A 25465-nucleotide genomic window follows, 5' to 3' on the forward strand; every position below is an offset into this window, starting at 1 on the left:
TCCAGGCTCTGAGCTGTCAGCACAGAGCCCGACATGCGGCTTGAACCCACGAACTGTGAGATCATGACCTGAGCCAAAGTTGGACGCTTGGTCGACTGAGCCACCCAGGTGCTCCAGAAGGGGATGGGTTTTCTGATGGGGGCGTTAAGAGCTGTGGTCCCAGGCTGTCCTCAGCACAAACCCTCCCCTTTGTAATATTTCCTGCTGCTCCTACTCTACTAGTCCTGATCTGCTTTCAAGGTTTGGGATGAAGGGCACTGCCACCCTTTTCAGATTAAACCTCATCCAGACTGAGTAAAGTGTTCTCTATACTTCCCTTAGCACTTACCTATACAACAGGGGTGTATGCTCAAGCAACTAGTCTTCAGAGGAAACAGGTTTATGCTTTTGAAGAAACAGATGGAAGAAGTCCTTTTTAAGAGGCAGGATTTTCCACAAAAACAAAGTCGTGACCTTCATGCAATAGCTTCCAGATACAATGTCTTATTATTCGAGGGCTTATTGTTTGCTATTTACTTCCATGCATTATCTAACTGAACACTCACATAATGTTTCCAAGGTAGGCCCTTCTTCTCCCATTTTTCAGATGAGTTCATTGAGCTCATTAATTAGGTTAGTGACTCTGCCCCAAATCACACAGCTGCCTGTGTGGAGGCAGGGTAGGGCTGCCTGCAGAGCCCAAGGTCTTATCTATTATTACTTCTGGGAAACTGTTAAGGGCAGGTCACTTGTTCCCCCATCAGTGTTGGATGGAAAACCGTGAAGATGTACTGCACGGGAGAGGTTTTGCCCCTGGGCCTGCAGGAGCCTGCACCGTGTTCAAACGAGTGAACCTCTGAGGGGCAACCTCTCTGGGCTTCTATGGCTAAATAGAACTGTGGTAGCACTAGACCGCCTAAGGCTGAGCTCTCCCTGGGCTGACATTCTGTGATTACTGAGCATTGGTGGAAGAGGGGGGAGCTAATTGAGTGAGTTAGTAATTTAGTTGCCAGGGTAACTCTTTTCTGATTGGAAGGAAGGGATCACAGGGTTCAACACAGACTTTGCTGGATACGAAAGTGGTGTCTGATCTTCATTCCCTGTCTTTGCTTATGAGCTGGAAAAAGAAGGGTGAAAACTGAATCCAAATATTGTAGCGTTTATGCCTAATTTAGAATGAAATCCTGGGGTGGCAGACTGTGCAGTTCTCTGTGAGGTGTGGCATTCCTTTCTCCACATCACTCGTTACTTGCCAGTTTCCGTGTTTTAATTTATTTTGTATTTTTCTCGTTGACTTTCTAGCTTGGTCTTTTATCTCATCCAGGCTATTTTCTCTGGCCAACTAGCTGTCTTCATAGGACGCTGAACATTTTGTAAGAATATGGTTGTGGCGTACCTGGCTTTCCGTAGCTCAGCCTAGGGATCTGGGGTATGTTTTTCAGGGTTCCAGTGGCAGGGCCACCATCTTGGACAATTACAGAGGTGTCACTCACCTTGTAGTATATGTGCGGAGTTGTGCAGTGAACAATATTGGACTGTGTATGACGGTGTTAGTCTATTGGAAAGAGGCCTGAACTGGGAGCCCAGAGACCTGGGTTCTAGACTCTGTTAGGCCTTTGACTTTCATAAGTGACTTTGGTAGGTGACTCTGTCCTGTTCCCTTCCCGGACTATTTTTCCACCTATATATATAAAGTGGTCTAATAACTTAACAATCTTTTGTGTAAACCTTGACTTATTTCAAAAAAGATTTTGGGGTGACTAGTAAGGCCTGCAAGATTTTTTAAAAGCTGGACGGTTTAGGGTTATGGTGCATTTAAAGTGCCTGATAGTAGAGATTAGTTTTCTCCAGTTGTCCTTTTAAATTATTTATTTTGAGAGAGAGAGTGTGCAAATTGGGGAGGGGGGCAGAATGAGAGAGAAAGAGGGCGACAGCAAGAGAGAATATCTTAAGCAGGCTCCACACTAAGCACAAAGCCTGACGGGCTTAACGGGGGCTCGACACAGGGTTCACTCCCATGACCCTGTAATTGTGACCTGAGCCAAATCAAGAGTCAGATGCTTGACTGAGCCACTCAGTCTCCTCTCCAGTCTTCCTTTTTTAAGGAGGGAGTAGTACTATGTGAACCCCATGGTTGAGTCTAGCCTTAATTGATCATTACAAGCCAGCACGGCCAGTGCAGTGGCATCAAATCATGGCCAGTTTGGCCCTCGATTGCCCCTAACCCTTTGACCTCAAGGAAATCCCATCCCCAGTAAGAAGCGGAGCTGATGACCCCAGGCGTACTCCAATGCTGGAGGAAGTCAGCACCTGACCACTTTCCTCCTGCTCAGCTCCCAGTCGTGGCAGCCACCTACACTGTTGGAGCGTCCCCTTCCTCAGTGTTAGAGCCTCCATAATCACCCTTCCCTTGCTGAGCCCCACTGGAAAAGCCTCCCACAACATTTTCTGGACAGGATGTAGGGAACAGCTGGCTTGGTGCGCTCTGGAGGTGTATCTCAGACTATCAGGGGCGGAGAGAATGGGGAGGTATAGACAATAGGCATGGAGTCCAGAAGGAAGTTAGAAAGTCAGGACTGTAGGGGTGCCCGGGTGCTCAGTTCATTGAGCATCTGACTCTTGATTTCAGCTCAGGCCACGATCTCATGGGTTCATGGGATAGAGCCCTGAGTCGAGCTCTGCGCTGACAGTAGGGAGACTGCTTGGGATTCTCTCTCTCCTTCTCTCTCTGCCCCTCCCCTGCTTGCATTCTCTCTCTCTCTTTCTCAAAATAAATTGAAAGAAAGAAAGAAAGGAAAGAAAGAAAGAAAGAACTGTATCCAGAAAGCACTTTTGGGACCATGGCACGCCCTTCTTTCATGAGAAACCTAGGACCCAGTCATATGGCTACCAAGGGGCAGTCCTGGGAAGGAACGAGTAGGGACTAGAGACTCTTCTTCTCCAGTATGTGCCAGTCACAGCAAACTTTTCCACATCTCACTTCTCGTCTATTGTACAGAAGGAAACCAAAAGCCCACAGAGGTTGAGCAACTTGTCCGAGGTCCCCATTTAATAAGTGGCCTTGAACCCTGGATGATATGTTGCCTAGTGTGGCTCCTTCCTGGAGGGAACAGGCTGAAGTAACTCAGAAAGGGAGGGATAGAGACAGGCCGTTATGTCACCGCTCCTGGAGAGAATGGCAGCAAACATGCTAAGAGCAAAGAGAGGAGTCCTTTCAGACACTGCCAGACAGCTTTCCCACCGTGGGTTTGTCTCCTGATCGGCCGCTAACCAAGAGCTGCCCCAGCCTTAAGGGCTGCCTTGTGAAACGAGTCCACTTAATGACCACGTTAGAAAGAAAAAAAAAAGTGATGAGCCTCCCAGTCTGCAGTGACAGGCTGAACTGATGTCCTTTGCTAATAGTCAGAGGCAGCTTCATAAAACTCCATCACTGACTAGTAATCCAAAAGGCTCTAAGGTTTTAGTGAATGGGATTGGTCCAAAACCTGACCTCACTTTCATTTAATTTCATGCCAGCACCAATACACGCCCAGCCACACAGACCCTGCTTAACTAGTGAGCCGCTCAGACACAAAGGCGCTCTAATTACCATCCACAAGGCAGGCCGACAAGGATTTCAAGTGTTTTTAAGGTTTATGGATTAGAGAAATGTGTTCTCTGCATCTTTCGCACCGAGGGCAAGTAGAAGATAAAACCCAACAATAAACCCAACAAAAAACCCAACGCATTTATTGAAAACAAGTATTTCAGTTAAGTTAAAATCCTACAATCAGGATAAGCCACAATTCCAGACACTCCGGTGCGAAGTGTAGATATGTCAATAGCCACATCTGGATGATGAACAAGCCATTGAATCTTATAAAACTAAAACACCCACAAAACGGTTTTAGATCCCTCAGAGTAAGTGAACAGTATGTTAAAGCACTTTACCACGATTCACAATGGCAAAGCCTGCAGCTTCTCCCTTTGGAGGGTCACATTTTCTACTCGGTTTCCTTCACTTACAAAGGCGAGCTGGCATGCCTGGGGGAGGGGCAGAGGGAGGAAATCAACTCCGTCTATCCAGGGAATTGCAGCTGTTATTGCAAATGGCCCCGGAGAGTCCATTATAAGCTGCTGTGCGAGGCTGTGTCCCCGGAGTGCGCGTCACGTGGCGTCTCCCCAGCCCCCAGCCCTGGCCCCAAGGAGCACCAGCGCCACCCACTTGGAGTAGGACAGCAGAGCCGTGGGGGGAGCGCAGGGACCCGAGGCTAAGACTCTGGGCAGTTTCTGTGAAAGCCCAGGGCGCGGCTGCCCGCAGAAGGCACCGGCGCCCGTCACGTCCCCGCCTCCCCATACCCGCGGTGGCCGCGGTGCGCGTGTCCTTAAGGAGACTCCAGTACTTGCAAAACACCGAGCTCTTCTCCGGAGTACAGGCAGAACCCGGCAACTCTTCTGCTCTACTGGAACCCCGGAACCCTGCCTGCGCTCAGGAAAACAGTGACCTTGAACCCGAGGAGGAGAGGGACGGCTGTGAAAATATTTTAGAGAGGAAGGAGGGTTCACTCCACGTCCCACCTTACCTTTCCCCAGCACCGCCCGCCCCCGCCTCCCGTGCCAATCTCGCACACCTTTCCCTGCCACGCTGAGAACCGCAGCCAGTTGCAAAACGGGGGACAGAGAAAACGTTACTCCTATTCAACTCCCAAAAAGTCCTTTCATGGTACCGCGTGTTTTGTATTAAGAACCAGCACCCAAAAGACATGAGATGCGTTTTTTTTTTTTTTTTTCTTTTTAAGAGTCACAAATTTTCAAGTCTGGCAGTTTGAGGTTCTCCCTGAAATGACGGTCTACTCATGTTCCCCTCCCCCAAAGTGGATCAGGAACCAGCCCTGAAAAGGTAAAGTAACTGGGATCATCCTCGTCTTTCAGACGCTCGGCGATCCCGAGAAGCGTGGAGTGTGGCCACATGGTCGCCGGGCTGAAGGTCTCCGAGAGGCTGCGTGGAACTGCAAGCTGCACTGCCGGGGCTGGTCAAGCCAAATAAGGAGTCCTACTGAATGTGAGCTGGGAGTGCGCTCTGTAATCTGCCTCACAAATAGGGCCAACCAAGCTGTTGCAAACACACTGGAGCCCTCCATTAATTCCCCAAGGAAATATTCGCGGTTTTTCCATTCCTCGTCTGCATTAGCTTATTTTCCCGTTTCCAACTGCGCGAGTTCACCAGTCTGAACAGGGATGCAGCCCTCAGCGGAATCCCTTGCCCTCCTGGCAGAGGCTGGCACTGTGGCCACTCGGGGTGTTAGCTGCCAGGTACCAGAACGCCGTCGCCAGTTTTGAGCTGCGCCCTCCTCCCGGACGCGCCGGGGTCGTTGCAGGCCGCGCGAGGGCTGTGGGGCGAAGGGGGCTCATGCACTGGGGCCGACAGAGGCCCCGTGAGCGGGCGCTGGGGAAGCTTTGCGTGTAACTGCAGCCGTCGCGAATGAAGCCTCCGCACAGCCTCCTTGATGAGGTTCCCCGAGAGCACCAGCTGCTGCAGGAGCCGGTGCGGATCGTCGTCGCCGGTGCGGGATTCGAGCTGGGTCCCGCGTCGCTGTTGCAGGCGGCGGGAGGCGGCGGCGCCTCGCAGCCAACCTCGCCGGCACGGGCCGGACAGCGGCTGCGGGGCGCCCCGCTTGTCGGCTCCCGAGGGCCCATCAAGGCCGGGATGAGGGGCCAGTGGGGACAGAGCGCTGGGGCCTGCGGCGAGCTCGGCCACGAAGTAGGGCGCAGCCCGGCCCCGCACGCGGCCGCGGTCCCCGAGGGCGCAGCGCAGGGCCCCCGGGGGCGCCGGGCCCACCGCCTCGGCCGGCGCGGGCGGCAGAAGCAGTGGCAGCGCAGGGGGCCGGGCCTTGTCCGCCCGCACGGCCGCCGGGGGCCGCGGGGGCTGCAGCGGCGGCCCCGGGGGCGCGCACGGGGAGGCCGGGCTGTCCTGAGCCGCGTCCAGCTGCAGCGCCTCGCCGATCTGGGCCACCAGCAGGTCCACCTCGCCCGAGCCGCCCAGCGTCACCGACTGCTCCAGCAGGAGGAAGCTGTCCTCCTCCTCCTCCTCCTCCGCCTCCCCCTCCGCTTCCTCGCCGGCTTCCTCTTCCTCCTCCCTCCGACACGGCATGGCCCCCCGCCCGGGCACACGGAGCTCGGCGGCCGGCGCTGGCGGCTCGGCGGCCCGCCGGGCTCGATGGGCCGCGGCGGAGCGGGGAGCGGTGCTGAGGCCGAAGCGGGAGCGGGGGCCGGGGCCGGGGCCGGGGCCAGGGCCGGGGCGGACACGGAAGCGGGAAGCCGCCAGGCACTCGCGCCGCGCGCCTGCAGCCGCGGGAGCCGGAATCCTACCGGCTCGGGTTGATTTGTAAACAATGGGTGACGTCGCCGCCGGGCCCTACCACCGCGCCAGGGCGGGGGTGCGCTGTACGGTTGGGGGGCGGGGCGCCCGCTGGGCCCGGGTGCAGGGTGAAACCTAGCTGCTTCTGAGTCCACCAACCCTGAGTGCTGTGTGCAGGAGTGCACTGGGTTGCGGATACCCGCTCTGTCAGCCGGGCGTGGTTGGCATTTCCAGAAAATGAACACCGGCGTGGACTCAGTTGGTTTCTTCCACACACAAGCACAGACACTTACACCCACACACTCCCCTCCTTTAGGCGCGTCAACTCGTCTGGGTTTGGCATTTGCGCTTTTGAGGTCCCGGGTGCCCGCGTCTGGGAAGTGATGACCCGGCGAGTGAAGCGAGGATGGAGAGAAGGGGTCAGGCGAGAGATCTGTCTGGAGATTAGGGAAACGAGGCTGACAGGGATGAAAAGGAAGCCCAGGACCTTGTGGTGTGATGGAGTGCGGGGGGCGGGGGGGCGGGGGGGCGGGCGGTGGGTGGTAGAGTTAGAATAGGCAAAGAAAGGACACAGAGCAATGTTTCTTGACCAGGAGCATGGGTATATGGGGCCTGGACTGGGGCTGACATTCCTGGAGAGGAGGAGGTCGTTGGTCTTGGGCGGTGGGTGTGTGAACTGAGCTAGAAAGTTCTAAGAATGCCTCAGCTCAGCAGGGGAGTATCTTCTCTGAGGGGAACACAGGAGAGGAAAATAAGCTGTTTGGATGAAAATGGAGATATGGATCAGTTTAACTCTTCAAGATATCATGATTGGCCTAATGATTAACCAAGACTTCATTTTTTAAAAGGAGGAGGGATGGAAAAATGATTCTTCACTGTCTTGTTGCCTGGAGGTTTTAGACCTTTATTCAAAATCCCAAATCCCTCAGGCCTAACTTCCAAACTCTACACTTGTAGGTGGCCAAGTGTAGAGGCCCAGCCTTTACAAGCCAATCAGGGGAGGTATACCATCAGCGTGAGAGAAATATTCAAAACTGGATTATGGTGATGGTTGAACAACTTAGTAAATTTACTAAAAATCATTGAATGGTCTCTTTCTTTAAAAAAAATTAACATTTATTTATTTTTGAGAGGGAGAGACTGAGCATGAGAGAGGGGAGCTGGGGGACAGAGAATCCGAAGTGGACTCCACGCTGACAGCAGAAAGCCAGATGTGGGACTCGAATTGACGAACCCTGAGATCATGACCTGAGCTGAAGTTGGAGGCTCCATGGACTGAGCCACCCAGGTGCCCCTCTCTCTTTTCCCCGAAATAGTTATTTATTTATTTTGAGAGGGAGAGAGAGAATCTCAGCACAGAGCCTAATGTGGAGCTGGAGCCCATAAACTGGGAGATCATGACCTGAGCAGAAACCAAGAGTGGGTTGCTCAACCGACTGAGCCCCTCCCCGGCCCGCCCCCCCCCCACCCCCCAGCTCCTGAATGGTCTCTTAAGATGAGTGAATTTCATATGTAAATTATATGTCAATAAAGCTGTTTTAAAAATTAGCCACAACACATGCACACACAAATACAGAAGCCAGGCAGAAGGGGGCTACTTTAGGATAGGCAGCAGGAGAGTAGCCTAATTTAGAAAGGGAGTGCCAGAGGAAGAGACTGGAGACCGTCCAGATGGGGAGAAACAAGGGTCGTGGTGGGCAGTTCCAAAGATGGTAATTACAAGAGCAAACCTCCAAGGAGAGATGGGGTGGAGGGAATAGGTGGGTAATTGTTTAAAAAGTGTTGGGTTTATCCTTGCTAAGTATGGAGAGAAGAATGTGGGAATAAAGGAAGAGGCAGTTTGAAAAAAGCCAGGGAATTTTTAAATCTTGGAAATGGGGACTTTTACAGGGTGTCATAAAATTCATCATCTCTTTTTAGTAGATTCCTTAGGATTTTCTATATATATTGATCATAACATCTGCAAAGAAAGATAGTTTTACTTCTTTCTATTCTGGATGCCTTTTATCTTTCTTGCCTAGTTGTCCAGCTAGAACTCCTAGAACAATGTTAAGTAGAAATGGTGAGGGCAAGCATCCATGTCTTGTTCTTGATCTTAGGGTAAAGCATCCAGTCTTTCATCAAGTATGACGTTGGCTGTGGGTTTTTATAAAAAGATGGCTTCATCAGGTTGATAACATTCACTTCTATTCCTGGTTTGTTGAGCATTTTTTACCACGAAAGGACTATCCCCTCATTTTAAATCACTATTCTTTTTAAAATTTTATTTTAGAGAGAAAGAGAGAGAATGTGTGCATGCAAGAATGGGGCTCAATCTCACAACCCTGGGATCATGACCTGAGCTGAAATCGAGTCGGGCGCTCAACTGACTGGCCACCCAGGTGCCCCTTAAATTATTATTCATGTGAATGTACAATCAAGGCAGGCATTTATTAGCTTCAATATTCTGAATCTACTTATTTAAAAACTTAAGACGTAAATAATTGGTAGCAGCTTACAATTTGTGTTTTTTAAAAATACTTTTGTGTTTACTTATTTTTGAGAGAGACAAAGTGCAAGCAGGGGAGGGGCAGAGAGAGAGGAGACAGAATCTGAAGCAGACTTCGGGCTCTGTGCTGAGACACAGGGCTCAAACCCATGGACTGGGAGATCATGACCTGAGCTATAGTCAGACACTTAACCGACTGAGCCACCCAGGTGCCCCTTGAAGACATTATTCTAAGTGAAAGGAACCAAACACAAAAGGCCACATATTGTAGGATTCTATTTATATGAAATATCCAGCAAAAACAAATCCACAGAGACAGAAAGTAGATTAATGGTTGACAGGGTAGAGAAGGGGATTAGGACTAACTGCTAATGGGTCGGGGATTTCTTTTGGGGTGATGAAAATGTTTTGGAATTAGTGGTGATGTTTGCACAATGTAGTGAGTATACTAAAAGCCACTAAAATGTACATTTCATAAGTATACACTTTAAAATTCACCTTAGAAGGCATCTGGGTGGCTCAGTCGATTCAGCGGCCGACTCTTGATTTCGGCCCAGGTCATGATCTCATGGTGGTGGGATGGAGCCCCGCATCCAGCTCCTCACCGGGCATGGGGCCTGCTTACGGTTCTTTCCCTCTGCCCTCCCCAACTCGTGTGGGTGCATGCTTTCTAAACAAACAAACAAACAAACAAGTAAATAATTCACTTTAGATGTGAGATATATATCAATTTTTTCAATGCTAAAACATATTAATGGTAACATCTAGGTGCTGGGTAATAGGGTAGTTCACTGTCAAATTCTTTCACTTTTGTTGACTGCAAATTTTTAGAATAAAATGCTAGAAAAAAATAAGCCACAGAAAAGAGCTGATTAATTTTATGGCTTCCTTCAGAACTGCCCGGGACACGGGGTGGTGGTGGTGGTGGGGTGCTCAGGGCTGACAAGTGGGAAGGAAGGGAGCAAGGAAACACCCTGCTGGCAGGTTGCCTGCTACACGGCAGGGGAATTGTGTAGACTCATTCTCCAGTGTTGAAAGAATGTAGACAGTCTGCTGCAGGCTGACCAAATTCTTGCCCACTGTGGAAGATTTCAAACTGTATGGCAGGAATGAGGCTTGACACTATTTTCAGAGGCCAGCAGCATCCCTGAGTTCTGAGCGATGGGCAGACATGGGCTCGCCTCTTTATCAGTCCCTTCATTGCCACCCAGCGCCCACGCAGGGAGGCTGGAGGAACTGAGCTGGTTGGAGGTTGGGGGGGGGGGGGTATGTGTACAGAGAGAATTTAAGAGATTAGGGGATTCACACTGAGGTGCAAAGAGGTGCTAATGAGATATTAAACACCTCTCGGGGGAGTAGCGCTGAAGAAGCTGCAAACTGAGAGGGCATAAGTTGAAAATGTCTTGAGGCTGCTGATAGGGTGGGAAAAATAACTGGCCACTGGTTAAATGGGACAGTGGTGTCTGTAACTCAGTAGTTAAACTGGATGAACGGCTTTGGGCTAACAGTGATGCAGCAGTGTGAAATAATTTTGCCATTCATAAAGGTAGAAATGACTCAAGACTGGGGAAGAGGTTGAGAGGGTTGCAGCCGGCAGGTGGAGACTTGAGTAGTGCACTGAGTTGAATGAAGCTCCCTCCACATTCCTGCCTGCCTGGAACCCGTAAATGGGACCTTATTTTGGAAAGAGGGTCTTTGCGGATGTAAGCAAGTTAAGACGAGGTCAAACTAGAGTAGGGTGGGCTCTAATGCAGTGGCTGGTGTCCTTGTTCAAAGAGGGAAATTTGGACACAGAGACACACAGGGAGAATGCCACGTGTCCGCAGAGGCAGAGATCGGAGAGGTGTCGCCACCAGCCAGAGAACACTAAGGATTGTCAGCAGTCACCTACGGAGAGCACAGAACAGCTTCTCCCTCAGAGTCCCCAGAAAGGAACCAACCCTGCTAACTGACACCTTGATACTGGACTTCTGGCCTCCAAAACCGTGAGAGAATCAATTTCTGTTGTTTTAAGGCACCAGGTTTTTGGTAATTTGTTACGGCAGTCCTAGGGAACTAGGAGTGATTTCAAGAAATTGTGTAAAACATGTAAGCCATGGAGAAATTTATTGAAGGCTCTGGGGGAGTTCTGAGAATCAGTGGAAAAAATGGAAGGGCTGAGGGCCTCTCTGATAGATGCTGGGTTATGCTAGGCCCAGCGACATCTGCCATGAGAACAGGAATAAAGAACGAAGAGATAAAAAAAACAAGGGGCCAATAACCCCTTTTTGTGTGTTCATCATATGTAAAATAAATAAATAAATAAATAAATAAATAAATACAAGCAAGCAAGCCATATCAGGAACACATCTCCACAGGGATTATTAGGATGACCCCATATAGGCTGATGCAGTCAGCACTCACATCTCTGGAACTGCAGAAAAGCTTGCGCTGTCCTTGCCAAAGGGACAGCAGCAGGAAGGGAAGAGTAGGTGTCCAGGCAGGTGGTCTTGGATCTGCAGAGGTTTTGGGACTGTCTGGATGCCTGGGACAGCAGTGGAATCAACAGAATTGGAAGTCAGGAGACACAAGGTCAGGTGGCCTAATTCAGTCTTTTTGAAAAAAGATTCTAGTTTTATTTATTTGACTAGGTAATATAGCCACGTGGTTGAAAATTCTAAAGGTCAAAATGGGAAAAGTGGAAGTTCTGACCCCATCCCTGTTCCCAGCCACCTGGTCTCCCAACCTGGAGGCAAACCATACAATCATTATTGTTTTTTAAAAAATTATTGTTTTTAATGTTTATTTTTGAGAAAGACAGATCACGAGTGGGGGAGGGGCAGAGAGCGAGGGAGACACGGAATCCGGAGCAGGCCCCAGGCTCCAAGCTGTCAGCATAGAGCCTGACGCGGGGCTCCAACTGGCGAACCGCGAGATCATGACCTGAGCGGAAGTAGGACACTTAACTGACTGAGCCACCTAGGTGCCCTTACCATTTATTCTTTTAAAGATATGTGTGTGTATGTGTGTGTGTGTGTGTGTGTGTGTGTGTGTGTGTGTGTGTGTATCTTTGTATTTGTATTTTGCCTCCCTTTGTTAGCTAGAAGCTTTAACAGAAGCTGCTGTTTGCTTCCCAGCTACCATTCTCCCCTTCGATGAACCCCACGTTATGGAAGCACGAGGGCTCTAGTATCACACTTTTGAATTTCTCTGGCAGCTGGATGGGGCTATGTGATGACATTCTAGCCAGTGAGCTAGAGGTCAGAAGTATAGAAGTGCCGTGTGGTAGTTTTGGAAAGTCACCCTAGTAGAAGGGGGCCAAACCTTTCTTTTTTTCTCTCCTCGTGTTGCCTGGAATGTGGATGTGTTAGCTGGAACTCCAGCAGCCACACGGATCTATGAAAAGAGCAGTGCATTGGAAGGAATCTCAAACAACGTCTGAAGAGTCAAATGCAGTCTTCGACTGCCTACCTCTGGATCTCTTTTCTGTGAGGAAGAAATAACATTCTACCTTGTTTAGGCCAACCAGAAACTTTGTGAAGATAATGCTACTATAATCAGAAAATCTGCAAAGCTGGTTTGGAGAGCAATGCCAGTCAGGCAGGCCTATGAGAAATACCCAGATCAGGAACCGAAGCTGATAATGATAGTAGCCACCACATACTGATTATTCTTTCTAACAGTTTTATTGAGACATAATTTACATGCCATAAAATTCACCCGTTTAAATTGTACAGTTCAGTGGCCTTTAGCATATTTCCAGAGTTGTACAACCATCCCCATAATCTAACTTTAGAATATATGCATCATCCCCAAAAGAAAATTTGTACCTAAAAGCTCTACGGAAAAGTGCTTTACAGGTATTATTTCCTTTAGTCTTCCAGTAACCTCTCAGTTTGGTTTTATCCTCTTTATGGAGAGGAAAACCAAGGCGCAGAGATAAGAAAACTTGCCCAAGATCACACAGACTACCAGTGCCAGGGCCAGGATTCAAACTCTGTTTTGGTTGAGGCCTAGACCTGCCCTTCTCAAGCCACTACCCACATGCTGTTACCCAGGCACAGCGATGTGGTCTCTTACCTCTGCCTAGTTCTTATTCCCCAAGGCCTTCAGTGCCTCTGCTAGTAGTCATGCCCTATTTCTGGTCCCACTGCGGATGCCCTTCGTGTTTCCTTGGCTGGGCGCATGCAACTTGTTTCTGGACCCTAGCTTCTTTCCCTTTAATCCACTCATGTGGCAGATCAACTTCCTAATGCCCAATCCTGCTCAGGTTACCCACCTGTCCCACTGTGAATATGTGCACGTTGCCTCTGGAGTAAAACCCTTAGCTGCTTGACACAGTATCTAGAACTCTTAGAGGACTGGCCCTGATCCATTCTTTCAAACCTCTTGTCCTCCACCCCCACACAAGCCAGGTTCCTGTCTCTTGTGTTTGGTGCTGTTCTTTGCGCAGAGAATGGCTTCTCCCACATCTCTAGCCATCTCAGTCTTGCTCAGTCTGTGAAGTGAAGCTCCTTCATGAAGCTGTCTCTGCTCTCCCCAGTAGGTGGTGGTTCCTCAGCCCTCTGCTCTCCCACCCCATTCAGTTCCCTCAGTGGGGGGTGTTAGAACATCCTTTATTTCAGTAGTTACTTGGGCTGGTCTAGACTGTAAAGACTCTTAAGTTCAGAAGTGAGAGTCCTCTGATTGGTCAGGCCTGAGTTCTTTGCCCACCCCTATAGCCAGAGATAGGGCCAGTCATACCCAAAACTCTTGGACTGAGATAGGGAAGTGGAGGATCCCTTAAGAGTTGCTGGGTGCATCAAAACAAAAGCCCGTTTCCAGTATTGGCAGGATGTAGTTTTTCCAGAAGGCCTGAGCAACTTTATTGTTTCATTTATTACTTCCTTGATTTAATTGATTAACTCGTTCCTTTATTCCTTCAACAAATAGTTGGGTAAGCAAAACTAAATATAGTCCTTAACTCATAGAGCCTCCAGTCTCCAAAACTAATCAAGCAATCTATAAACAAATCTAGAAATGCAGCAGTGGTAATCTGAGATGCATTTGAGTCCCCAGAAGGTTTTCATGTTTCCTAATCTAAATGACTGTGTGAAGTTATTTTAACCGGGCAACAAGCCTTTCACAATTAGAAGTGGTCCTTTACATTCACATGTTCCAAAAGAGGTACCCTTGGACTTAATTCACACTGAAGTGTGAATAAATGAATGACTGAATGAGCAAGGCCGTTCTTTCTACACCCTTGAAAGAAGATGGATCATATGGGTGGGGATGTACAGGCCTACAGAGGGCTAAAGGACAATTTCCTTTACTTTCCTATTTTGAACGGGGAATCTTACAAGCTGACTCTGAAGGCTCCCCTAGAGAACAAAGAGATAGGGGAAACCTTGGGGCCTTTTCTGACCTTCACCCTACTTCCTAATAGCTATAGAAACTTTATGTGCAAAATTTCTCTCCATACCAAAGCCATCTCCATTAGGATGGGTTATAGTGGCAGAAAAAAGGATCCATCCAGGCTTCAGCTCACATGACTGTGGAGATAACACCCAACACAGCGAGTTCATAATGTTCCTGCCCATTCCTGAACATCACATACACGTTACTGCTTTGAAACTTAGCCATCAGCACTTGGGGCCCTGACCTGAGGTCTGGGTGTTTTTGATTAGAGGGCCAGAAAGATTCCAATACAGAATAATTTGGTCAGTTTTCGGGACTTTAAACTTACTCTGCAAGACTCAGGACCACCCTAAGCCTCCCTCAGATCCGACCCCTGCGCCAGGCCTGGCTGCCTGCGATACCTTCAGGCTTTCAGAGAGTTTGTTCCTTGCCTCTGTTGAAGCCCAGACAGCCTGCCCCTTTGCCCCCAGCTACAATCTGAACTTTCTGAGGTAGGATTCATGGCTCAATGCTCAATGCTGAGCTCAGTGCTTGACAGATGGTAAATCCCAATCACAAATGCTCTGTGACTGAATGTGCTTCCAGTGTTTCTCTCTGCCAGCCTCTTGCCAGTGACCTGGCTGTTTCCCAGCTTGTTATCCTGGCTGGGGAAAATGACCCCCAGAGTTTTTCCCGTGGGGTTCCAGCCCTGACCCGGGTTGTTTTTAGCTGCACAGATTGGTTCCTCTTCTCTTCACCCCATTGAGTTCCTGCCTCCACTTACCCTGTGGCCGGTCTTAAAGAGGATTCCATAGCAAAGCTGGAGAGAACTTTGTTTTTTGGCATATGGAATAATGTGAGTGTTAGTCTTTGGTATGTCTGAAGGAGACTGAATGGTTAAACTTTGCCCTAGCCCACAATAAACAGGTGTCCCAGGAAGCAAGAAAATTGGGAGTGATTTGTAGCCTACCTTTGTCCTTTAACTTTGCCCCCCTTTAGTGGGTAGTTCCCCACTGGGAGAACTTTGGTGGGAGATAGGGCCCTCCTCCAGGCTGAAAGGTAGAGGCACATGACCTTGGCCCAGCTAATCAGATGTTCTCATTCATGACTCTTTCTCTCCAGGGATTGATGGGGAGACCTAAGGACAGATGGGAAATCAGTGGAGGGGTGAGTGTGCTGAGTCAAGTGGCACTGAATGGTGTGAACTTGGCTGGGTTTTTGGCTCCCTAGCCCCCTTCCTTCCTGCCAGCTCTTCAACCTAGTATCCTCATAACAAATCCAGTTTCTGTTAGCCAAAGTCACTTTCCAGTGGTTGAATCCAGATTGATATAAACCTGTTTTATGTCTGGAGGAAGTGGTTTAAATCAACCAGGGAGTGGGGCACCTGAGTGGCTCAGTCGGTTAAGCGTCCGACTTCGGCCCACGTCATGACCTCACGGTTTGTGGGTCTGAGCCCTGGGTCGGGCTCTGTGCTGACAGCAGCCTGGAGCCTGCTTCGGATTCTGTGTCTCCCTCTGTCTCTGTCCTTCCCCCACTCGTGCTCTGTCTCTCTCTGTTTCTCAAAAATAAATAAACGTAAAAAATTAAAATAACTAAGCCAGGGAGCATCTGTAAGGTGGAATACTACACAGCTGTTCAAAAGGGTAATGGCAGATCTATGTGTACTGACATAGATGTCCAAGATGCACTTCTAAGGATAATGTGTACAATATATCACAATTTATCTAAAAATGAAGGGAAGCCTGGTTGGCTCAGTTGGTAGAGCATGTGACTCTTGATCTTAGGGTCATGAGATGGAGGTCCATGCTGGGTGTAGAGATTACTAAAAAAATAACCTAAAAAAAAAAAAAAAAAAAGGAAAGAAATGCCATAAGTAAAGGAATTCAGCTTTGTTCACACTTATATTTCCAGGCCTAGAACAGGACCTAGCACATCGTACATATTCGATAAATATTTTTCTTTAATGTTTATTTTTGAGAGAGACAGAGAAAGAGAGAGAGAGACAGACAGACAGAGGATGAGTGGGGGAGGGGCAGAGAGAGCGGGAGACACAGAATCCGAAGCAGGTTCCAGACTCTGAGTGGTTAGCACAGAGCCCAATGCAGGGCTTGAACTCATGAACCACGAGATCATGACCTGAGCTGAAGTCAGATGCTTAACTGACTGAGCCACCCAGGCGCCCCTCGATAAATATTTCCTGAATGAATGTACTGTATGGAAAAAGATCTAGAAGAACATATATTAAACTGAAAATAGTTTCTTAGAGGAGGGACTAGAGGTAGGGGCGGTTGACGAGCGAGATTTTTATCTGTATTATTTAAATTTTTTTTACAAAGGGAATATCTTCACGTATTATATGTGTCATTAAACAATATAAAAAGATGCTTGCAGTTTGTTGGAGGTAGGCAGATGGAGGTGCAGTGATATTTGTGGCCCTGGCCCACTTCCCTACGCCATACTTCTGAATTCTTAGGAGTCTTTTCTCTGCTTGAATATATAGTCCTCTGTAATTCTAACCTGACTTCTGTTGTATGTGACTTATGTGTGTTCATTTTGTCTCTCCCAGTCTGTCACTCCTGTAGGGCTGGGGCCACTTTTCCATGACCTTCGGTTCAGCCAGACTGTTGGAAACAAGATGACTTTCTGAACTGTTCATGAATACCTGCTGTACAGCCATGCTTCTCACCAGGCTGGCAGTCAGCAGCCAGACTGAGTAAGGATGATTTCAGGGGAGCCAGGACCCCCTTGCTTGTCGGCAGGCTCGTCGGCTGGGGCGTACTTATTATTATCCTCGTTTTTCAGAGGAGGAAGTGGACTCAGAAAGTGAAATAAGTTGTCTGGGTCACGGTTAGAAGTAACGGAGCTAGGATTTCAAAGTAGGCTTACTGGCTCCAGAACCCATGCTCTTAACTACCGTGCTGTAGTTCTCCAAACGGTAAGGGCTTTGTATAAAAATGTCATCAAAACAGATAAACCAGAAATAGAGTGGTGTGGTATTCTACCTGGTTGTAGCAGTGAAATTTCAAAGTTGTGAACATTTCTTCTGTGTGAAAACAGCCATTCAATCCAATCAGTCAGTTGATGCTGGGTCTCATGCAGCTAGGAAAAAAACACCCAAAAAACAAAACTTGTTCCTTCTTGGGAGAAATTCTTTGCGGAATTTGAGCCTTGTGTTCCTTGCTTTGTATTTATACCAAATATGCAGCTTGGATTTTCCAAGTCTGTCGCGGGTTCAATGAACAATTTCACTGATACGTGCTTGTTGAACTGTATGTTTCTTTTCATGTATTTGTTCAACAGAGATCATCTGTTAAACATAAGACATAAAACAGGGCACCTGGGTGGCTCAGTCAGTTAAGCGTCCAACTTCAGCTCAGGTCGTGATCTCATAGTTTGTTGAGTTCCATTCCCACATCGGGCTCTCTGCTGTCAGTACAGAGCCCACTTCAGATTTTCTGTCTCTCTCTCTCTCTCTGCCCCTTCCCCTCTCATACTCTTTCTCTCTCTCTAAAAAAATAAATAAATAAATAAATAAAATAAAATAAAGCAATTTTATTTTAACACTTTCATCAAACTTTGTAAAGATTTTTTTCTTATATTTATTTTGAAAGAGAGAGTGAGGGAGGGCCAGAGAAAGAGGAAGAGAGAATCCCAAGCAGGCTCCTCACTGTTAGTGTGGAGCCAGACGTGGGGCTCGAACTCGGGAACTGAGATTGTGCCCTGAGCTGAAACCAAGAGTCAGATGCTTAATTGACTGAGCCACACAGGCGCCCCTTCATCAAACTTTTAATATCAAGTCATCAGTTGAAATAACCTATTGGATCATGAGATTCAGTTTTTGTTTTGGATTATATAATCTGAGGACTTGTTTAATCATTTGTTCAAAAACTATTTACTGAAAGGTCACTCTGTCAGAAGCCATGGGGAGCAAAATAGATGTAGTCTCTGTGCATGTGTGGTAGGAAGTCTAGTTGGAAACTTCACATGAAATAAATACTCATACAAACAACTATGTAATTTTAAGTGGTTATGAAAGCTATGAAGGGCGAGTATAGAGTGCTCTGTGAAAGTGTAGTTAGTAAACTGATTTAATATAGTGGGGGCCATGGAAGCCATCCCAGCCACTGACATTTAAGCTGAGACCTGACCAATAATAAAGTGAAAAATGGGCCAGTCAGAAAAAGTAACAAGTGCAAAGGCTGGAGGCAGGAAACTGAGAAACTGAAACACATGTGGGTAGAGCTTAGTGAAAGGGAAGAATGCTGGGAGGAACCTCACGGGAAAGGATGTCCGAAGGAACCCCAAGAAAAATATCCCTAGAAAAATCCTGCATAGTAAAACAGTACAGAAAAAAAACATTAATGCCTTAAGTTTACAATGTTCCCACATCTGTTGCCTCACTAGAAGTGAATCCTCACTAGAAGCCCATGAGGCAGGGAGAGCAAGCAGAATTATGATTATTTCTATCACTAAGCATTAAAGCTCAGTCAGGGACAAAGTTAGGCAGCCTTTGGTTCCATGTTTCAGACCAGAGAGGCAAAGTCTGTGGGTTCTCTGGGAAGCCGGAAGGGAGCGTGTGGAAAGAAGCAGAAGTGACCCACGGCTGTGCTGTGTGACTGTCTGAAGCAAGCGGGCTGTGAACGAAATGTAATAGTTACATACTTCTTGTTTGCCGCGCTATACCTAGCCTTCTAGGCGTGTGTCTCTGTGTCAGGACAGAAAACGAATCTTGCATTTTATTATATTATTATTATTATTTTTCAAATCTTGCATTTTAGATAATTAACTTAAAGTCAATTTCAAATTCGACAGTTGTATAATTCTGAGATTTACACATCAGGACATAATTTGAGCCTAGGCTGGGGATTTCTGACTTGAACCTTAAAAAGTAGGTGGAATGCGAAGGGCTAATCAAAACAAGAAACTACAACCTCCAGCAGGTCTCGGGGCTCGGTCTCCTCCGGGATCCTTTTTTTTTTTTTCCGCCAGGGCTGGGGGCGACCAATGACCGTTAGTAATTTGAATAGACCAATAATATCATGAAACTCTTTAGGTTGCGGAGGGGTGGTAAAGTCACCCAATCGCATGGAAGAGGGGGGAAACACCTTAGCCAATCCAAAGGCGTGGGGGCGGGGCCGGAGATGGGGGCGGAGAAAGAAGTTTGCTGACTAAGATGGCGACAGAGGCGCAGAGTGAAGGGGAGGTGCCAGCCAGGGATTCCCGCCGGAGGTGAGCCGAGTTCTTGGTCCAGCTTCCTTGGAAACGAGGCCGTGGGCTGGTCGTACTGACGCTTTTCCTTTGGGTCATGGTGACCCAGCGGGGCCACGCTTTGTTGTTTCCTGCCACCGCGTTTCTCACCTTCACGCCTGCGGTCTGGCTCAGGAGCTGGGATCCAGCCTGGCCTCCACTTGGTCCCGTTGATGCCCTCCGGAGGTCGGTCCGCAGCGTTGGCTGCGGACCCACCGGTTGGTGGTGGCAGCTCTGCTTGCTTTTGCGCTGAGCTTCCTTGGGGAGGAAACTCAAGCCCAGAGCTGTTAAGCGAATTCCCTAACGTCACACAGTGCCGGGAGAGAGAGAGCTCTGTCAGTACCGCAGTGTATGTGTTAAAGTCGGAGCGAGGGTTGGAGTGCCAGAAATGGGTTTGAGTTCTTGTGCCAATTAAATAAAAATTTTCGTTGTGCTTTAGAATACTTAACACGAGGCCTACCCTCTTAGCAAATAAATAAATAAATAAATAAATAAATAAATAAATAAAATTAAAGTAAATGTTTATTTCTGAGGGTGGGGAAGGGCAGAGAGAGAGGGGGACAGAGGATCCTAAGCGACCCCACACTGACCGAGAGCCCTGTGTAGGGGCCCCAACTCACTAACCCTGAGATCATGACCGAAGCTGAAGTCAGCCGCTGAACCGACTGAGCCATCCACGCGCGAACCCTCTTAGCAAAATTTTCAGTGTATGAGATAATATTGTTGACGATAGGTACAATGTTGTACAGCATATCTCAAGAGCTTATTCATCTTTAAATTTTTTTATTTTTGACAGAGAGAAAGAGAGAGAGACAGAGCATGAGCGGGGGAGGGGCAAAAAGAGAGGGAGACACAGAAATCAGAAGCAGGTTCCAGGCTCCAAGCTGTCAGCACAGAGCCTGACGCGGGGCTCGAACTCACGAACTGTGAGATCATGACCTGAGCCGAAGTCGGATGCTCAGCCCACTGAGCCACCCAGGCGCCCCAAGAGCTTATTCATCTTGCTTAACTGGAACTTTATGCCTGTTAATTAGTAACTTCCCATTGCCCCTCTCCCAGTCCTGGCAACCACCATTCTGCTCTTCTGTTCTATGAAATTGACTATTTTAGATACCTCATATATAGAAGTGGAATCATTTGTCTTCCAGTAACTGGCTTATAAGGTTCATCCATGTTGTCACCTATTGCAGAATTTTCTTCTTTCTAAAAGCTGAGTAATATTCCATTCTGTGTATATACCACATTTTGCTATTCCATTCATCTGTCCATGGACATTTAACTTGTTCCATACCTTAGTGATTGTTAATTGTGCCTCAGTGAACGTGAGAGTGCCAGTAATTCTTTGAGATCCTGATTTCAATACTTTTGGATAAATACTCACAAGTGGGATTGCTGGATCATATATAAAATACTCAGCCAATTTTTAAACCTCTCTCAGCTTCAGTGTCTTTATTTATAAATGGGCACAATGATGTCTACTCCAGAGAATGTCAGTATTAAATTAGACAGTCCTTTTAAAGTGCTTAGACTTGGGGCACCTGGGTGGCTCAGTTGGTTAAGCATCCGACTTCAGCTCAGGTCATGATCTCACAGTTGGAGAGTTTGAGCCCCGTGTAGGGCTCTATGTTGACAGCTCAGAGCCTGGAGCCTGCTTCAGATTCTGTGTCTTCCTCTCTCTCTGCCCCTCCCGCACTCACACTCTGTTTCTCTCCCTCTCAAAAATAAATAAACATTAAGAAAAAAATAAAATAAAATAAATTGCTTAGTACTGAGCCTAGCAGGTAATAACCATTCATTATGTGATAGATTTTCTTTTTCCTGGTAGAGCTAAAGAACAGATCTGCAGTTTAACAAATCATAATTTCTACAGGCACACCAAAAGATAGCTTTTCCCAGAAAGAATTTCCAGGTGGTCTTGCCACAGCCTTGAGACCTTAGTTGTCTCAACTGATTACTTATACATTAGAATTTAATAGAGTGAAATTATTCTCATTGCCTCAGTGTAAAGTGTAAACACTTTGGTGTCTCTTGGTGCCATTTGTATTGAATAAGACATTCCAAGTCTTGGGAAGTTGGGTTTATGAATGGGCACTGGACTCCTTCCCTAGCTGAGATAGACATGGTTGAGTGTGTTAATATCTTAAAGGGAAGAGTTTTTCACTCTTGGAGGTGTCTATAAATGGTTGATCATTGGTGCCTGGACACTGTAGAGGGGATTGATAAATTTGATGAGCTCATCTCTCATCCTGCTTTAAAATCTTGAATTGTGGGGCGCCTGGGTGGCTCAGTCGGTTGAGTGTCCGACTTCGGCTCAGGTCATGATCTCGCAGTCTGTGAGTTCGAGCCCTGCGTCGGGCTCTGGGCTGACAGCTCAGAGCCTGGAGCCTGTTTCAGATTCTGTGTCTCCCTCTCTCTGACCCTCGCCTGCTCGTGCTCTGTCTCTCTCTGTCTCAGGAATAAATAAACGTTAAAAAAAAAAAAAAAAAAAAAAAAAAAAAATTAAAATCTTGAATTGTGATGAAAACCTGAAGACAAAATACTAGTCTGTAGCAGGAGTAGTTTGAATTCCTTTAAAGGATGTTGCCAATTGAATTTAAGTTTTAAGTGCCAGGCTTAGTTATATGATCGGCAGGTATTTACAGAATTTTATTTGAATTTGAAACTTATCAATTTTCTATTATAAAAGAAAATTCAGGTTTCTGTAAGGCTTTTTGAGGGCAGGACACATGTTTATTTTTATTACATATTCCCGGTGCTTAGCTTTGCATAGGTGGTCAATAATGAATGAATAATAGTCTTTTTTTTTTAAGTTTATTTTGAGAGTATGTGTGTGTGTGCTTGTGTGGGGGAGAGGCAGAGAGAGAGGGAGAGAAAGAATCCCAAGTAGGCTCCATGCTGTCAGCTCAGAGCCTGATGCGGGGCTTGATTTTAGGAACTGAGATCATGACCTGAGCCGAAGTTGATGCTCAAGTGACTGAGCCACCCAGGCTCCTCTACCTTCAAGTTACGCTTAAGTGAACAATTCTAAAGGGGAATCCACAAATAGAAGCTATCCACTCTACCAATAGCAATATAAAAATATTTAAGACTTTCAAAGGCCAAAGAGAGAAAAGCTAAAGCAGGAAAATCTGTAGCCATTTCTCCTACATAATTGGCAGTAGGGAAATACAGTTCAGTACCTTTTTTTTTTTTTTTTTTTTTTTTTTGAGAGAGAGAGAGAGAGAGGGAACAAGTGAGAGAGGGGCAGAGAGAGAATCCCAGGAGGGGCGGAGGGAGAGAGAGACAGAGAAAGGGGGAAGAGAGAGAGTGAGGGGGAGAGAGAGAGAGAGAGAGAGAGAGAGAGAGAGAGAAGTGAGGCTCACCTGAAGCAGGGCACGAGCTCACCCGATGCAGGGTTCAAGCTTGTCCGATGTGGGACTTGAACTCACGAACCGTGAAATCATGACCTGAGCCAAAGTTAGATGCTTGACAGCTGAGCCACATAGGCGCCCAGTTCAGTACTTTTTGAATTGAACAGACATATAATAAAAGTGCTATTATTAGATGAAGAGGGGAAATTGATAACAAAGAGTCACAAGCTTTTTAACCCCAAAATTCACGGGGAAAAAGAAACCTGCTGTGAACCTAGAAAAGCAAATGGGAACATCCAGGGTTGGAGGGAAGCATAACAAGCCATGGTAGTGATAACATTTGTCATAAGTTGGTGACAGTTAATATGCCAGCAGTGCCCAAGTTTTGGGGCCCAAGCCTGTTTCTAGAATTTAGGAACAGCAGGAAGCTTAGGAAACGACTACTTACTGGATGCTTGCATTCCATTTTGGAATTGTTTTTGGAGGATAAGGAAAGTCCTATAGATGGGGAAAGGGTCCTGTATTCTGCTAATTTAAATACACCATAGAGAGTGGAATATTGGTTACTCAACACATAATTTCCTGAAGACTTTTTTGTTATATTGTTCTTCCTTTGATAAGACAGCAGTGTAACCCTTCAAGAAAAGTGATAGATGGAAAAAAAAAAAGTGAAAAATGGAAACTTTACTGATCTTTGGAAGACTTGCCTCTTCTCACATGCACAAGTGGGAAAACATGATTTAAATACCTGAATCCAGTTTTGTATTTGTGCTGTCAAATCCTATCCGAAGGGGGGCACCTGGGTGGCTCAGTTGGCTGAGTGTGCGACTTTGGCTCAGGTCATGATCTCACAGTTCATGAATTTGAGCCCTGTGACAGGCTCTGTCCCCCTCTCTTTCTTCCCCTCCCCCGCTTGTGTTTTCTCTCTCTCTCCTCTCTTTCAAAAATAAATAAACATTAAAAAATATTCTATCTGAAGGGTAATGAGGAATAGATTCTTCAATTTCAGTATATGTGCTGCCAAAGCAGGCACAGGAATAGATTCTTCAGTGATTTTTCTTTTTTTCATTTTTAAAGTTTATTTATTTATTTATTTAGAGAGAGCGCAAGTGAGCAGGAGGACAGGGAGAGAGGGAGAGAGAGAATCCCAAACAGGCTTCACACTGTCAGCACAGAGCCTGACTTGGGGCTTGACCCCATGAATTGTGAGATCATGATGTGCTCTGAGATCAAGAGTTGGACACTTAACTGACTGAGCCATGCAGACCTGCTTCAGTGGTCTTTCTTGAATCTGAATCATTTCATTTTATATTTTTATCAATTACCTGGCTTAGAGGGTTTGATCATTATATTTATAGACAAGGCCAGTCTTGTGGAAGGAGAGGGGAAGAAGGAATAGAATTTTAAAATAATCCACATAAAAGTGGCTTACTTTTCTTTGCTTCTGACCTTTTGTAGAGTTTGTGAGATTAACAAATGTTAAAGCTGGAGGTTGCTGGTTGGTTATGTGGAAGGTCATCAGAGAGTGGCAGTCTGTTTTTGTTATTGTGAGTTCAGACACTATTTTATCCATTAGGTGGGTTTGAGGAGACTGACTCCATTCAGGCTCACAAGAAGCCAATTGCTAAATGCAAATTTGGTAATTTGCACAAAGAATATACAAGTTATGTACACCAGTTTGCCTTATTTTATCCTTGGGAGGGATACACTACAGTTGATTATATTAATGCTTATTATTATTATTATTTTTTAACAGCAATGATCTCATTTCCTTCTTGAAGATACCCTCTGGTTACCTTGTATGAATTCTCTTAACTACACTTTTATTAATCATTTTTTAGGATGGGTTTTTTTCTAGAAATGCCAGAGCCCATCTATTTTGTGCTGATGGTTTGCTAGTTTTACCTGATAGCTCAGTTGAGGTTCAACTAGGACACAGAAACTATACAGTAATTTGAGCAAAAAGCGTTTAATATAAAGAATTGTTAACTATAGTGGGATTGGAGTTAACAGGGATTGGCTAGTAAGTGAAAGAGATCTCTAAAGATGATATAAATAGTAGATATCAGAATCAGCTTGTATATATTGAATCATCATGTTGTACACTTTAAACATCTTGCAATTTTATTTGCCATTTATACCTTGATTAAAAAAAAAAAAAAGAATCCACTATAATCCTTAGGGCTGAGATAGAACGTACAAGAAAGAGGTCCACGCTTTGTTTAAGGCATGGCTATGGCTCACATTGGATGGCAGAAAAGTTGCTGTGGTGGAGCTTGTTGGAAATTCACCTTATAGAACCTGCTAGAAATCCACGCTTTAGGGTACTGGGGAAAGCTGTTCCTAGGGAGCTACTGGTTTATGGGTGCTGCTCAGTGCCATAGACTGCAGGAGGCTGTCACTGGAGAAGCTGCCGATGCTGTGGGATCTGGGTACTGGAGAAGCTGTGCATGCTGCAGGAGCTTTCCTAGTGGAGTGCCCTGGGGCCAGGGAAAGGGAAAGGGAAAGGCTCCTCCTCCTGCAGTGTCACCCCTGTGTTCTTTATGAACTCTCATTGTCATGCCAGCTGGAGAAGAAAATACATAAACTTTAAGTAAACAAATTTATTTTGAGAGAGAGCTTATGAGTGGGGAGAGGCAGAGAGAGAGGGAAAGAGAGAGAATCCCAAGCAGGCTCCACACTGGGGGCGGGGGGGGTCAAACCACGAAC

General features: G+C 46.8%; 2 protein-coding genes and 1 long non-coding RNA gene across 3 annotated transcripts in view; 2 read left to right on the top strand and 1 right to left on the bottom strand.

Annotated features, from left to right (window-relative positions):
- Window positions 1–3681: 3681 nt before the first annotated feature.
- On the bottom strand, window positions 3682–6345 carry FRAT1 (FRAT regulator of Wnt signaling pathway 1). The gene has a single exon (XM_078434685.2). It carries the CDS (start codon window positions 6107–6109, stop codon window positions 5261–5263), a length of 849 nt encoding a protein of 282 aa, XP_078290811.1. The 5' UTR covers window positions 6110–6345; the 3' UTR covers window positions 3682–5260.
- Window positions 6346–6486: 141 nt separating this feature from the next.
- Window positions 6487–11116, top strand: LOC144613183 (uncharacterized). Its single transcript, XR_013550541.2, has 3 exons — window positions 6487–6735; window positions 8589–8697; window positions 10581–11116. It is a non-coding gene; the product is annotated as an uncharacterized LOC144613183 (long non-coding RNA).
- Window positions 11117–19277: 8161 nt separating this feature from the next.
- Window positions 19278–25465, top strand: part of ARHGAP19 (Rho GTPase activating protein 19) — a 65373-nt gene continuing 59185 nt past the window's right edge. Inside the window, exon 1 of the mRNA XM_060641878.3 lies at window positions 19278–19388. Within this exon, the coding sequence (XP_060497861.1) occupies window positions 19333–19388 (56 nt within the window). The 5' untranslated portion in view covers window positions 19278–19332. The remainder of the gene's footprint in view (window positions 19389–25465) is intronic.

Source organism: Panthera onca, chromosome D2, assembly GCF_046562875.1.
Source record: "Panthera onca isolate mPanOnc1 chromosome D2, mPanOnc1 haplotype 2, whole genome shotgun sequence".
Classification (NCBI taxonomy): Eukaryota; Metazoa; Chordata; class Mammalia; order Carnivora; family Felidae; genus Panthera; species Panthera onca.

Excerpts from the sequence above, each read along its gene's own strand:
- FRAT1 (XM_078434685.2), bottom strand. The coding sequence starts at position 6,109 with ATGCCGTGTCGGAGGGAGGAGGAAGAGGAAGCCGGCGAGGAAGCGGAG.